Source organism: Dromaius novaehollandiae, chromosome 1 (genome assembly GCF_036370855.1).
Source record: "Dromaius novaehollandiae isolate bDroNov1 chromosome 1, bDroNov1.hap1, whole genome shotgun sequence".
NCBI lineage: Eukaryota > Metazoa > Chordata > Aves > Casuariiformes > Dromaiidae > Dromaius > Dromaius novaehollandiae.
Window position 1 is genome coordinate 30,614,275 of NC_088098.1, and position 16,459 is coordinate 30,630,733.

A 16,459-nucleotide genomic window follows, 5' to 3' on the forward strand; every position below is an offset into this window, starting at 1 on the left:
TCTTGGGGACGGGGGACTGGCTAGATGGACCACTGAGATGACCCATAAGAACATTCTTCTGTTCTTATGTGCCCTTTTTATCCTTTGGCTCTGTGATTAAGCACTGACCTCGTACAAAACTAGTAAACAGCCTTATAGCCAAAAGGCAGAGCAAGAACATGGACAGAAGGCAGGCTGTAGGCCAAAGGCTCCTTTATAACATAAAGGTGAGGTTTGAGAAGAGGCAGGCTATCCAGGAGCAAAAGCCAGGAGCTGGTGCTAAGACCTGCAGCTAAATGATCACAGGCAAGTGGTGAATTTCCTTCTTACATCTGCTAGATAGGAGAAAGTACTAATCAGGCTCACCAGCCAGTTCGCACATGATTGCAGCCAAAGATGCAGCCTGAAGGTGACATTAGCTTGGAAAGCTTGTAGTGTTCTCAGCCCTGCCTGAGCTCGAGTCTTGGTGCTGTAGAGGTGCAATGTCTGATCTATGCATTCAGATGTCACCTAAAGCTGTTGGCTCCTTACCAGTGACTGAAGTGAGACAACCAGGATCTTCAATGTGGCTTTTTCATTTCAAAGGAATCCACTGCATTTTTCTGTCCTTGCCTTGTAAAAGGACTATAATGACTGTTGTGATGCTTCCTCAGCCTCCAGGTTCTCAAAGTCTGGGGAAGATGTTTGTGATCACTCTGGACTTTGCCCTTCCAATTTTCTGAATTTGTTTGCATATAGGTTTCTTGAGTTGCTATTTTAATATGCATATGTTTATTTTTCTTTTGCTATACCATGGACTTTTCAATGCCAGGCAGCAAGAACTTAATCTGATTTTCCTATCAGGCTGCCCACATTAACATTACTAGAAAGCTCTGTGCGCAGGTACATCCTTCTTGTTGATGCCTCTTTCCACAGAAAGTAATTTAGATCCCTCGGTGTCTTCAAAGCCACAGCTGTTTAGCATGAAGCTGTCAAAACTCACTTAGCCATAGTTGCTGGGTGTCATGAATTGAATTGTTAACAGCATCCAGAACTTTTATTGATAGTGATTACAACAAGCTAAAACATGCACCAGTTTTCCATCACAATACTGAATTTCCACTAATTAGGTTATTCTGTATGGATTTTTAAAGCTTAATCAATTTGATATGCAAGTTGCTAAGGAAAAGTGTCCATAGTTATTAAGATTACTTTTCTTACAATACACTTTAAAATTACTTCTCAGCAGTTCAGAGTGCTCCTACATATGCAGCACTAATCAAATTGTCTGATTAGGTGAAATTCTATACTTTCAGCAAAGTTTTCTTATGCCAAATTGCGGTAATAATTGTTCCATCACTTCTGCTCAAGGGAATCTCTCCAGTACTTCAGATATAATTTCACTTCTAAACTGACTGCATAATTAAATAATACCATATAGCCAGCAGTAATCTTCCTCCGTATTTAAATGTAAATATTACCAGTTACCAACAGGAGTCATAGCATCCCTAATTGGCTGTGGATAATTATATATTACATCTAAAAAATGTTAACATTAAGGTTGCGAAGTCAAGCACTTAGAAGTTGGGCAATGTCAGAATTAACGCTGCCCAGGCAACTTCAATTTTCCTCCCATTTGTTCGCATGCATGATGTTAGGTTTTAATTACAGAATTATACTGTTCTTTTTTTCCTCCAAGTCCATTGCCTCATTCAGTAAACTGGTAGTAACTGAAGATTTCTTTTTATCTTCTTCATTAAGAGCTTGGCTCCAAGCCTTGTTTAACTCAGATTAACCAAACCTTGCACAGTATACATTTTTATTAATTTCCTCTGTGTTTCTTTTACACTCTTACCATATGTGAATGCTATATCCAAAAGGGATGTGAGTGTCGAGTTGCCCAGCTTCCCTCTTTAGGAAGAGCTGAAGTTTCAGGAATCTAGACTCCTGTGATAAGCCTGCAGGCTACTCAAGTCATAAGACTGTAAAACACCTCTGAATGGGATCTGCAAAGTCCAAGTGCTGAACACAGAGCCCCAGTACTACCAGCAGCAATACCACACATCTACTGCAGGTCCACCAGAAATGAATTAATTTTCAAAAACCTCCATACAGTCAAGTATTAACACCATCCTGCTTTTATGGCTGATAAACACTCTGTGTTTCGTAAAAAGTTGTCAAAGTGCTCACTAATCACAAATACTTTGGGAGTAATTTTTCTGAAATAAGAGCATTTCCATATCTTATTGTTCGAAGTACTGCTCCATACTTCTCCAGCTAACTTAGTGACTATTACCCCACTGTAAAAGTGCTGAGTTTTCCAGTTGTAACCCCCTGGGGAGTTAGCGTGAAAACTTTGCCATGGCAAGCTAGGCAAACTTTTTCAAGTAGCTTGATCAAGCATCACAGTGAGTTATCTGCAGAAGCTCGGGCAGGGGCCATTTCTCCAAGGCTGTTCTCAAATTCTTTGACAACCTTTGACAATCCTTTTCCCTTTCAGTCTTTCTACAGTCACTGTATCCTCTCCATCTTCTTGGAAAAACAAGGTGAGGGTCTAGATGGACAAATTCTCTTCCTTGACCAAACCTGGACTCAGAGCAGACCCATCTTGTGCACAAAAGGAGACAGGGTCCTGAAGAAAAAGAATAATAATCTGGGCTTTATAGTGAAACGTGATATCCTTTGCTTTAAAATCCATCAGCATCTCCTGTGATAGATTAAGTGCTATTGCTGTGCACCTTTTACCTTTCGAGTAGTAAGAACCATTTCTGGAATGGGAAGACCAGGACCCAGTCCCTTCCTTTGTCTCCTTTAAAATAAGCATCAGTAGCGACAGGCAGTCTTGAGACAGAAGTATCTTTATGTGTATGATTTTGAATTTGGAATCTTACTGGTCTGTTGACACATTTGGCTATGATTTTCTCTTTTTTAAAAGATCCCTGAAAACCAGATTCTGCAATGTAGAGCAGTATCAATCAAAGTGGAATGATTAAAGTTAGTAATTTAATTTACCTCATTTTCCATCAGGCCATAACAAGTAGGCAAGCTGTATCCAGTTTTAATCTTGTTTTGAATTTATATTTAGGATTTTTCCAAAAGAGAGAGATTTTTCTTGTTGATTGGTATAGCAACTAAGCCAGTAAAATTGCATTCTGGTTGATAATGATGTTGCAGACCGAGAGGGCGCAGTGTGGGCTACACCCAGCCCGGACCCTGGTGACTCACGGGGCAATGCCTGCACTGCAGTACAGTTAATTAGGGAGGCTCCCGTTAACCAGCAGCTGCACACCCATGGTTTTGGATTGTTGTTTTGGGCCTGAATGTTTTGATTACTCACAAATCTTGTTTTATGTGTCTACCTCCTTTCTTTAATCCTGTAGACACACGTTCATTTAAGCAGGTATGTAGTTCAGTGTACATTTACTCGGATTTTAAATTTCTCATTGAATGATTATTTCTTATTTACCAGATAATAACTATTCACTCTGAGTTTGTTTTAAGATACATTTGGTTGGTAACTGGAATACAGTTAACCACAGAGAAAACCAACATTCAAAATTCAACATTAAATACGCTGTATACATAAGAAGAAAGTGCATGTATAAAACATATTTTTCATTAAAAATGATTTAATAAACAAGAGAAATATTAACTGTAGTTAATGAAATTGAGAGATTAGTTCTTGTCACTAAGGACCATATGCTGTGTTTGGTAGGTGTTTGATATAATTTTTCTTAAAAACTGTCAGTGTGCTTGGACACTTTTGAATACCTCAGCAGGAATTTATCTGTAACTTTACATGCCTAATACTTTCTGCAAATCTGTCCTAAGGTCCTTTGGGTTTTTAGAATTAGTGTGTCTCATTCTCTGCCACCTGGATTTTATTCATTACAAGAGAAAAAACATCAACCTGCTCTTCCTGGTCACTTTTTCAACCTTAAATGAATTATTTTAAGTAAAGTTGGTTTTTTTTTCTGAACCCGCTATCAAAACTAAAGATCAGAGTTGTCTGTAAGCAGGTGCTGGGCTCAGTGACCCTGCTGATCCCTGCTGTCCTATGTTCTTAAAGGGATTGAGGTAACTGTTTTTCTCAGCTCTAGAAACTGAAAGAACTTACGATTTATTTGGACAGCATGAATGACAATGTTTGCACCACTGTAGAAAATGAAAGAAATAAAGATTTTTTTTTTTCAGTATGTAACACTCACATAGTTTGAATTAACCTTGAGAAAGACTCATTTGATAGTCAACACTACAGCAGTTTTCTACCTGATTCTGTATATAATTAAAATGAAGCAGCCCTCAGATCAAAAATTTGAAGAGGACCATTTGTTATATCATTTTAATATATTTAAATTACTTAATAGATTATAAGAAGATATATGTGGAAAAAAGTGAACGATCATCTTTTCAGGCATTAATCTTGGGTTGGAATATGGGCCGGGATCAATCTGAAGCCTTTTGAGTTTGTCAGTTTATTCCATTTTTGGAATATTTATTCCATTTTCTGAATATTCCATATTCAGGGTATTTCATACTCTGACAAAGGTAGCTATTTGCATGTATACATTCAGTATACAAACAGAAAGTTAAAAAATGTTGTTTAAAATTATAGTAGGCTAGGTGTGTTAGTCAACACATTCTAAAAACACGTTTTTTTCTGCATATGGCCTGTTGATAGATGAAAGCTGACATAATTCTTACTGACAGTCATTTCAGATGAAGGTGGGTAAATTGTTTAGCCTCGTAAAAAGCTTTTAGAATAGTCTAATTAGCAGCTGAATTTCTGCACTGATATGCAGTCAACTGATGTTTTCTGTACCAATGAGAGCAGAACATATGCAGGCAGTTAGGTTCTGGTGTGCGTTACACCAGTGAAGACCAGGAGCCAGCATTTGCGTTTTGGTGGATTCCTCTCAATCCACAGAATTTTAACTAAAAAGATGTTAGCCCGGTACCTGCTTTCTAAACTGAAGTTTGGGCAATAACAGGTCTCTCTGAAATTATTAGGATTTTTGCCATAGGTTTTGGGCAAGTGTCCCACTTTCAGTGGAAAGTGATCTTTTGTCTATTTGAGCTCTGGACACATAAGTACCGTGTGACTGTTTGGTTACTGAGCCTGTAAATCTTCTAACCCGATGCCTCTTAAGTGTTTAGATAGCACTATCAATGGAATAATTTCCACTAAGTCTAACTTGTTATTTTATAATTGTCTCCTAATTGCTTATTCTTTTTCTTGAGAGCTACCTTGACACTGAGCTAGCTGCTTCAGGAAATGGGGTGTTAGATTAGCAATATTCTTTATATTAGATTACCAACTGAACGTTCCTTCTGTTTAGGGTTAGTCATGAAAGAGTATTTAGTTTTGAATGCCATAGCACATGTTCCCAATACTTTGTTTGCACAGCTGTAAGAAAAGATAACTTAACGGAAAGAACAGTCTTTCAAACAAAAAGAATCATCTTCCAAGACAGCCATTTCGCTTCCTTTGTGATTCAGTAGTGTTTGTATAGCTTCATATTGGGTAAGCTTGTATGTCTGAAATTAAAATCAATGCTTTTCTTATTATGTGGCATAGATTAGGTTTGGGTTTGAGAATACCTGCAGATCTGCTCTGTCTGACTGCACAAAGAACATAATTTATTGACAGCTCGAAAAGCCATTTTGGCATTGCTAGTAGTCATCTGTTTTCTCATGTACTGTAAGACTTTAGGGGACCCTAAGAAGAGAACGAGACTTTCACACTGAAGGTAGCTATATAGATCTTTTATTAACTATAAGTAATAGGTCATAAAGTATTGTCTGTTATAAAAGTAATTCAATTTCACTTTAAATACATAACTTTTCGCAAAGTGAAGAACATGGGTTTCAGTAGCTTGTATTCTTCAAATAAGATCTACAGATACAAAATAGAGCAAATAATTTAAACACACTTCAATAAAATAACTAAACTTAAAAGAATGGATGCTATTAAGTGCAAGCTTATAGTATTTTGGTGGAATGAGGTGAAATATAATCTGTGATCGTAATGGCTGGCCTTATGTGTGAATGGAGAAATGACTGTAGCCCAGAGAACAACTAGTCTGCAAAAGTCTCTTCAACCCAGACAGAGCCTTAACAATGGAAAAGATCCTGATAATAGTGTTGATACCTAGCAAGGAGTATGGTAGAAAGATCACACCTACATTTTGAAAGGATAACCTAAGCCATTCTTTTCTTCATTGTTTGTGCTTATTTGTTTACTCTGAGAGGAGACAGAAATTAGATTTGAATATCTTCCTAGCTAAGGAGAATTTGATTTTTTTTTCGTTAAAATTGTTTTTGTGATTTAACGAGGTTATTTTATGTGTGACTTGATATGTTAGAATCAAGTCCATCAAGAATATTTTATGTTTAAAGCTGATGTATTTAACAAGGGAAATACATGGAAGAAGTTAATTGCCTTGATTAATTCTGTTTTAGAACTATGGATCTCATTGTCTCACTCCTTGTTTGATTCATAAATTTGAAAAGGAAAATACACATTCCTGCTTTTTCAACTCCCAATTAGTTTCTAGGTCTGAAAGAACTCCTATACATTCAGATGAACATATGGAACAAACTACAATAAATAAATATTCTGCAATAGCTGGAGAGATTGTGGCCATGAAAAACCTGTATATTAGTTCAACAGTTTCTATTTGCAGAAAAATTTCACTTGTGCAGTGGTTTTACTTCACTTAAAATTTCAGCAAGTGTGTGGCTTGAATATTTATTACGCTTAATTGAAATAATTAAAATAAATTGTGCGAAGATTAGCCCTTAAAATAGGTTGCGATCAGTTCTGAGAGTTTAATAATAGTTATTAGATTAATTTAGAAAAAATGTATTAAAATCTGATATAAATAAAAGAACAGGAAGGAAAGCAGTTGTTTTCTACTCTAACTAGTATATATTCACATTTTTCTTTGTTCATAGCTACAGAGCTCATTGCAATGTTTATAATGACAGCTTCACCTTTCTGAGTAAGCATAAAGATTTGGAAAAGCGAACTCTTTCCTCAGTACAGAAGCTCCTGTGTAGTGTCAGTTCTCCACCTTTTTGATCTTCCAGGGTATTTAAAACAAGATATCATAAATCTGTCACCCTTTTCTCTCCCCAAAAGTCAGGAGAGAATTTTTGGAGCAAGAGGTAGAGGCCTGAACTTCTTAAGAAGGCTAACTCGTACTTAAGACCTCTCTCAGGATAGTGGCTTTGCTTCCAGTCATGGTTGGCTGTCAGGGACTACCCCAGCTCTTCAGACTTACCCACCTATTAATGGTACTCAGAATAATTTGACTTGATTAGATGATGGGGTTCAGATTAGTTTTCATTCCTTTCAGGACTCAGTTCATATCCAAATATTTTACTTCATCCCTTCGTATGGCTTCTGTGACAGTAGGTCTCAGAAGGTGGGAGGTGGGGCTTTTTGCTCGTTTGCCTCTCAGGTGCCTACACAGAAGTGATAGTACCATAAAACCCGTCTGCTGCTGTCATGACTGCTGAGTGCCAAGGAGAGGAGACACTACCACAGTGTTTATCCACTTCCTAAGGAGCTGTACAATGCAGGATCAGCTCTACTTAGTAAGCAGTACCCTGGCAAAGCCTACAGCCTTTGGATCTTGTTCTTTGTCCCAGCAGACAGGGAGAACCTGACTCCACCCAGTAGTGTGAATCTCTTGGTGGAAAACCTGATATGATCCTTGAATTTAATTTTTGCTAGGACAATTAGACTTTACCTGATGAGGTTTTTTCCTGTTCTAATGTGGTGAAGGGACTATCATATAAATATTTCGGGGAATCTGGCAGTTCAGGTAGGAATTACATGTAAATATTTCCAGATATTTTCCAGTCAGTGGATTATTTTATTATTACATTAATTTTCTTCACAACCTATTTGGGCCTAAAAGACCTAATTGTGTCTAACTGAGTACTTTTACTTTCACATTTTTATATGCAGTGAAACACTAAACGTTGTCTAAGGCATGGCTACAAGAAGGCTTTACTGTGAGCTAAGCTAGAGTGTGGGTTTGAAGCACATCATCTGTTCAGTGTAGCTTTCTGTTCCCCTTTGGTAAATGCATGTTTTCCTGTTCTTGTACGCTCTCTGCTTGGCTTTGCTGTGGGATAACATTGTGCATGTATCCAGTTAGTGCAGATGAGCTGATGTGCCCTAGCACTGCATTCTAGCTTACTTTGCAGCAACTTGTTTCTTGTAACCACACTCTAAACTTTCCTGCATACAGAGGACAGACTGTAAGCAGCATGCAGATCCCACCAAGAGGCTAAACAGATATTCTTGGGCACATCAGTATTGTGCTTAGGAGAGCACAGTGTTCCATTAATTTGCTTTTTCCCTGTAAGGAAAGGATTTAGGATTTATACTTTTTAAAGCTTTTGTAACAGCCTGTTGATACTCTCACTTACAAAATACTCACTTACAAATAGGAAAGTGAGAGGTGATATGACATTTATAACAAGGCAGCAATGCCTGAGGGATTCTGGGGGATTCTAGACATCATTTCTTGGCTTTACATTCATGATTACAGTACTCACAAGGTACCTTATTCACTGCCAGGGCTGAGATCTTGTCCCTTACAATGGCTCACAGGGTTGTTGAGGGATATGAAGTACCAAAGTACTCTTTGGTGTTGTAAAAACCTTTTTTGTTTCTCAGAATAATTCTGTCTGTTAGTTTGACTTGTTTACGTGATTTACAAGCTTAAAGAATGCTGCTGCCCTTTTTCACCCTTTATCATTTCCATTAGAGGAAAATTGATGATAGCCAAGGATTTCTTTGGCACAATAAGTTTGGCATCTTCAAGGATATTTGGCAATGTCTTTGCTTATAGAGCCAAGCCCAGTGGCCTTTTCAAATATCGGCTTATCCAATATCTTTGTGGTTTTCTTCTCATTAATGTTTTTTTGGACAGCATCTTTCTCTTCATTTTTTTTTAATGACCTTTTCCCCATTCTCAGAGCCTTTTTAATTGGACGGTCTCAGAAAAACTGTTTCATCCCCGTTGCCTGTGCATTAGGCAGTCGCTCCTATTATTTTATTATTCAAACTCCAAGGAAAAGTTTAATTCTCCTGTCAAAGGGAGAGCAGCTTTTGTGTCTATCATTGTGTCATTTTCTCTCACCTCTGCCATAGCAATAGGTAGAAATTGCTAGGTGACTACGTAATATTCGTGAAAGGCTATAAAATTGAATTATTCAATGGAAAGATCATTGAACATCCAAAACCGCTCACAGTCAACATCGATTAACTAATGCAAGGACTAGACAATTTACATTGGCTCTCAAGGAATTTTAGGAGCTTTACTCAATCTAGCCAGAAGTGTTGGCCAACCTGTGAGAAAACTAAGCCTTTCCTAGGGTTATAAAGCAAACCACTGGTAGAATCAATAGCGAGATTCAAGTCTCTTGGCCTGGCCCAAGGTATGGGTGGTACACACGTTATAAAGAAGAAGCATGGGATATGTAAAATCTGGACCTAGTCTTAATTTCCCAGAGTATGCTTCTAGCTTCTGGTGGGGTTCAGATCCCACTGAGATATCCTCGTAAAGTAGCATGCACAGATTTAGTACTTAGAGTTTATATAACATTTGTACATTTTGTAAGGACTAGGAAAAAAACAGCTGCTATCACCAAGCAAGAAGTTAAAATGTACAATTACAATTCAAAGAAATTGGATCAAATGTTCTGACAAAAGCATATGTTACCAGGATTGCTTGAAGATAGAACTTGATGTGTCAATGAATTAAAATCAGAACATGCCAGCACAAATCTAGTAGATTTCTTTGCTCCCTTATACTTTCTTTGGCTTACTTGGCTTAATGATTAAAACATAAGCATCTACGTTTGATGTGCTCCGACCCAAACATTAACAGGGTTGATAATGCTTCTGAACAAGAAATAGATGAGCAAAAATATTATTTTAAAATTAAGTCTTAGTGCAATGATCTTTTTTGGACATAACTGTGAGAACACTGTGGCCAGGCCTACACTCAGAGGAAACTGGGTCTGGAAAGGACCTCAAGCTCATCTAGGCCATGCCTCTAAGGTTCATGCTGGGTTCAACTTGGCATAGATTGTTACATCATGTTTATTTAATCTATACCGAAGAAACACTGGTGTTGAAGACCTCACAGCCTCTCCACGTAGTCTGATTTGCTATTAGAGAGTTGTTTTTAATGTCCAACCCAAAACTTTCTTGCTGCAATTTTCTTTCTTGCCTTCTCTGTTTCAAACTGGTCTTACTGTAATGCTGGAGGGGAGGTGGGAGAAATAAATAAGATGAATTTGGGGATAGAAAAAAGCCTTATGTGGATGCAGCTTATTTTGTCAGAGCTGAGTTGTTGCAGGTACCATTTCTATCTCTCCACGAGATTGGAATGATCTCTTCCAGCTAAAAGCACAACTGCACAAATTGGCATAGCTATCCTAGCAAAGCACTACTAGAGCAAATCTGACCTAAGTACACATTCAGGTAGTGTCAAGGCATGTATTTAATTTGAAAAGAGAAGTTCTGGGCTCATGTCCCAGAATAAGTGAGAGTGGTAGGTTCCTTTTGCATGAGTCCTTTCATTGTAACAAAGGTTCAGGGTTTGTATTAGGCAGTATTTCAAGTAAAAAGGCATTAAGAGGATAAATATTGGTGAAATGATAAAATATTCATGACGCTTATACCATGGGGAAGACATGCTGGCAAGAGACACTGAGGCAGAGGCAAATTCTACTCATTTATATACTTTTTTCCAGAGGGTATTCCTGGCTAGCCTCAGATCATCAGGATTTGGGAGAACAGGAGTTATCCTTCCTACTGTGAATGTCATGCTTTCTCCCTCTCTTCAGTTCTGGTGGAAGGGATTTCTAAGCAGTGCTATTGAGTGCTGTGCAGTTACATATAGTGACTACTTAACGAAGAGGCCATTTTAACGCAAGGTTCTTGTTCTTCAGTTCAGTGCCTGGCATAAGTTTTCTTGTCTGGAGCTTCTGCTCTCCACATCTGTTTGCTCCCTATAATGACATGCAGAGTTTCAGAGCAGAAGTTTATATTTCGGAGCTTCACGCTGCCCATTATATATGGGCAGTAACATTCCCTCCTCTGTGGGTTTTCAGGAGCGTTCTGTATCCAGACAGAGAATAAAGAGTGCCCTAGGGAGTGAAGGGTCAGTCCCATTACACTGACATCAGGGATTTATATTTGCCCTTCTCACACTTGTCTGAATCGAGCCCATTAAAATATGATGATCTCACATATGGCAATCTTGTGGTAGCTGCTGATATATACCCATGCTTTCTGAGTCTGCATATTATGGATTCAGCATGTAATGTTTGTTTGCTGCACTACTCCACGCTTTCCTGCTCTTTTTTTTGAATGCTGGCAAATGTTTCTAAAGATTTCAATGTTTCGAGATCTCGCTGACTTTGACTATCCATCTGGGGCAACATGTAGGTTATGATTTAGATGTTTCTGAAGCTATGTTGAAGGAAAAATTCATGGAGTTGCTTTTGCCTCTTCCCTGGAGTATACAAAATCACCACAATAGAGATCTGGAAACTGACAGCTCAACATATGGAACAAAGTCCCTACCAAACTGTATAACATAGTATTTAAACCAGGGAATTTAGCAGGTTAGAAACCATGAGCAGATTCTGCTGATTTGTAGAGAGAAATTCTGTTGTGCTCTATCTCCAAGTGTTTTGACAGATCTTCAACTGGCATAAGTGAGCATCATCAATGAAACAAGGCCTTTTTGTGATTCTTTAGAATCTGGCCACATATCAATGGAGTTTTTAAGCCAAAAAAAATCTTTGGACATATCAGTGATGTTGGTCCTACTAATGTATATAACAGGCATTTAACTATCCTTCTAAGAGTACTATCTATTTGATTAAAGAGTATTTTTGATAAGTTGAGCTATCCTTTCCAGGCAGCACTGACATGCAGGTATCCTTTATATCGATGACCCTTTCCTTAATGCAGGGCAGACTTGCCTAAAGCACCTTTTATTTTAAGGCTCTAAAAATAACACATGGAGTCCATCTACCTGCCATGCATGGGCAGAAAGCAGCCTTCTCTCTTCAGCCACTTGTCTTCAGCTGCAGGATGTTGTCTGTCCTTTTCTTAAGACTCAAAAAGATTTGTTAAGCGGCTATACAGATGAATTTATATGTTATGCAGTGCTTGATCTGGTGGCCAGTTTTCCCAATATGTAGCAAGCTGTTAGACAGCTATGCTAGGTAGTAGTATCAGAGTAGTATACTTCACTAGATCACTTTTATTTTACGCTGTGTTTGCAGGAAAGAAAGTCAGTTTGCATGTAGGTTTTTTTTTAGTGGGAATCACTCTGGGGAAATGGGCGAGAAGTCACTGGGGTGCCAATACACATTGAACTTCTAGATATGATATTAGGTTACATGAAAATCATTCCTGTTATGTAGTGAATGTTACAGCATCACTGTCTGTATCACACCCATTCCAGGATTTCTGTAGGATTTCCTGGTACTGTTGTTGCCTGACAGGTACAGTCAGCATGAACCAGGGTTATTTGTGCAGGTGGAGCCAGTTCCGGTGCCCTTATTCATTGAAAGCCAATACTAATTGCCACTAGACTGCAGATGAAGTTTTCTGAAATGCTAAGCACCGCATACTGACGATGGGACATTTTGAATCACGGTAGCTTTGTCCGTACGATTTCCAAGGTTGTCACCCTGGTGAAATGTATGCTTTGCTCTCTCGCCACCTGTTGACTATAACCAAAGTCTGACACACAAACATGCTTTTTCTGAAACACTAAATGAGTGCAATAAAATGGTGTATCCCCAAACCATTAATTTAAAACCTTAGCACACAAAATGTTAAACTGTTTTAATTTTGTATGTTTATTTTTAGTCTTGGAGTTGAACCAGGTGATAATTCCCACTTATGGAACTGTGCCAGATCAGCAAAACCTTCATACTCCAGAATGGGTGGGTACTTCTTTACTTTAACTATGACTTCCTAGAATTGTTCCCAGTAGGGGTATGCAACGACAGGTAGCTACTCCAAAAGAACAGCATTCTCATTGCATTTGCAGTGTGTGCAGTTCATTTACATGATTAAGTCTGGACTGCTATGTCTCCATGTCCCTAAAGGTACTTGAAGTCATGGACTCAGATGTGAAAATGTAGGCTGACACAGACACTGAATTTGATTGAAAGTGGCAGGTCACTAGATTCGTTACAAACATATAGAAACTGATACACACACATACACCTCCACTATATATGTGCTTGTATGTGTATGCATGTATAGGATTTGTGTGTGTGTGTGTGTGTGTGTAAGGATACAATATATGAACACACCTTGCATATAAACACCCATACCTTATCGATTCACACGCACTCAAGTATTAGTTGGCTGATGTGTGAGTTCGTTGGCTTTAGGTGTGCACAGATATCAGAGTAGCATACTTCACAAGATCACTTTTATTTTACGCTGTATTTGCGGGAAAGAAAGTCAGTTTGTATGCAGTTTTTTTGTGGGGGGGAGGAATCACTCTGGGGAAATAAGTGAGAAGTCACTGGGATGCCAATACACATTGAACTTGTAGATATGACGTTAGGTTACATGACCTCTATAAGCAGGTCAGTCTTACAGGAGGACAAAGCTTAAAGAAGCAGATTCAACGGTGTCAAGCATTGCTTTTTGGAGCGATTAATTTTGAGCACCCAAGAGCTTCTTGATGGTTTTCAAACACAGGAATCTATTCAAGAAATTGGTGTGATGTTGCCACAAGAAATGAGAACTGGAGCAGGTTACTAGTCAGCCTTGTCCAAAATATTGAAATTTAAACTATCACCTGTTAACAAATAGCTGAAACGCACTAAGTGGGTTTGCCTGTGTGTTTCTGTCATCTCTGTCTACTACATACTAGATACCACTTACCCTTTAGCTTGCATAAGGGAGGTCTGTGTTGTGAGTGTGGAGGCCCAGGTCCTGTGGATTTCTCTGCGTATATGGAAATTTATTGTTTTCTTCATATATCATACAAGAAAAGAGCTAAAAAATTAAAAGATGCAAATCAAGCATTCAAACTCAATGGTCTGAATTAAGCCTGCCCTGTCTTGTATATAGATACTATGACTGGAGCTGTGCAAGTAATTTATTTCTTGGCTTGGTCACCAAACTGAAAGCTATTTTAATTCATATTAGACTGAAATTAGAAACAGAATCGTAAAAGAAAAAAGCAAAGAATTTCTGTAGTGGTAGGGAAAACATGTTGTTTCAAAAGCAGTGGGAATGAAGGGGTAGATTACATTTTAACTACACCAAGCTGTACTAGGGCCTTATGGGGGCTGCTCTAGTAGCTTAGCTGGCAAAGTATTTTTCATAGTTAGTACTTTTCATGTAGGTTTAGTTCCTTCCTCTGTTGTAGGAAACAAATATCCCAGCTACCAGGAAGAGAATTTTATTCTGGGAGCTGAATGCCCCAGCCTTGCCTGACCTTACCTTACAATGTTTTGACATGGTGTTCTCTATTTGATGCTGCTTAAGTTTCTGGAAAAATATTTAAACATTTTTGGAGCATGAACTGGAAGCAAGACCTTCTATTTCCCAGTTGAGTGCCATGACTAGGATGTTATAAAAACCTTAGACTCTCTTTGTGGTTCAGTGAAAATTTTTTTAATGTATTTATGTGAAGTGAAATAGTATCAAAACAGCTAGAATGTCATATACCTTGTGGTTAGAGCATTCTTCTGTGACCAGTCTTGTAGAATTATTTTTATTTCTACTGAAAATTAACCTTCAAAATCAATTTTTATTTTTGGTTACTAGTGTTTACCAGCAGTTGTAATTTCTGCTCAGTTTTAGCAGCATCTTTTCTGTACCGCTCCTTCCATGTCAAGTCCTCCTTTCTGTCCATGTCCATTGATGGACAGTTTCAGTGGGTCTGAGGGGCCAGAAAGATTGAATAAAATGGAGTTCTACCAAGTCTGTCTGTGAAATGGATAACATGAGAGGTAATCCATTCAGGTATAGCTAGAAATTGAAACTGGGTAGGGAAGTAATGTGCCTATTATCTAAACTTAGATTATGCTTTCCAGCTGAAAGTATTCTGTGAATTTGATTTGATTTTGCAAGTTGTCTTGGAGTAGCCAAAACTGTGAATAAACTATTGACTAATAAAAATTGCCCCGTCCTTATTGTGATACTGTTTCCAATTACAGGATTACATGCTATGTTTGCCACAAGATCCCTGCCTCATTCAGCACGAGTTGGACGTTAATCTGCACAAAAATCCAAATTCTGTGAGGAAGGATGTTGCATGTAGTACTTCTGCAAGGTGTAAATGTGAGAGGAAATTATAGGAAAAGAACAAATGGTCTTACAACTGGCAAAACTGAATGCTGTCCTAGATAATTGGATTTTATCCACGCTGCTGCTGCAAGATTTCTGAGAGGCTTGTTAAGTCACTTATGCCCAGGATTTATTTCCTGAGTGTCAAAGGGGAGCATCTGTGGCCTTGCTTGCATTAGCACAACATAGTCACAAATAGACCTAAAAGTGAGTGTAATGCTCTTTGAAGAGATAGAATTGCTAAGCACTCTGGAAGAAAAAAAAGTCTCCAGGTGTCTCAAGCTAGAACGCCAAATTTGGGAGACACTCAACAGTACTTGGCATTTATCTATAGATGCCTCATGTGACCACTGGTAAAATTGACATTGTACAGTTACTTTCTCCCCGGGGCTTTGTAAAGTTAAATTTATTAACATTTGTAGAATACTCAGATTCTATGAGGAGAAGTCCATAGAAGGAAATCAGTATTTTAGGGGGTTGGGCTATTTAGATCAAGTGTAACAGGAAAAGATATTGAATGAAGAAGATAATAAGGAGTAATGCCTATTACAAGGAACGTAGAAATATGGCATATGGTTGTGCAATTAGATCTTACATCATAAACTGTATAAGGAAGACAAAATTGCATATACAGTCTTAACTCGAGCCTTTTCTAGCTCTCAAGTAAGCATTTTTCAATTCTAGCTGCTTTATAGGTGGGTAGTTTGGATTTGAATGGAGCAGTGTTTCGAGATTCAACATCTGCAGGGGAGATCTTTGCCAATAACTCTAGCTTGTGTATTAGTGCTGCCTCTCAAATACAATTTTTGTGCTGAGAAGGCTTCAGAAAATTCAGAAAGGGTGAGTTTCCCAGCTTCTGCATTCAAAAAAAGGATGAGAGGTGCTGAAAAGCAGATATTCAGTGGAGTGCTGTCCTCACCTTTATTTAAAAGTATGCTTGGTCTCTCTCTAATCAAGAGTAACTGGAATTCCTTGTGCAACCAGCAGTTACACGCAAACTAAAACAGGAAGTCAAGTGGGTGTCTAATCTAAAGTTAGCACAGGGGACAAGGCATCCCAATGTCTGGCCAGTTACCAACTGTTTTGTGCTGACAGAAATATATGACTGTAATGGTGCCCCGTATTTTTCTACTT

At 38.2% G+C, this 16,459-nt stretch overlaps 1 protein-coding gene across 6 annotated transcripts in view; it reads left to right on the forward strand.

The window, feature by feature from the left end:
- ANO6 (anoctamin 6) overlaps positions 1-16,459 on the forward strand; it is an 80,177-nt gene that overhangs the window by 16,657 nt on the left and 47,061 nt on the right. For 5 of the 6 annotated variants that reach the window (XM_064508127.1, XM_064508137.1, XM_064508147.1 and 2 more), the window contains exon 2: positions 12,878-12,954. The exons of the other annotated variant lie outside the window; for it this stretch is intronic. In XM_064508127.1, coding sequence (XP_064364197.1) covers positions 12,878-12,954 — 77 coding nt within the window. The remainder of the gene's footprint in view (positions 1-12,877; positions 12,955-16,459) is intronic. 6 annotated transcript variants of the gene reach the window in all.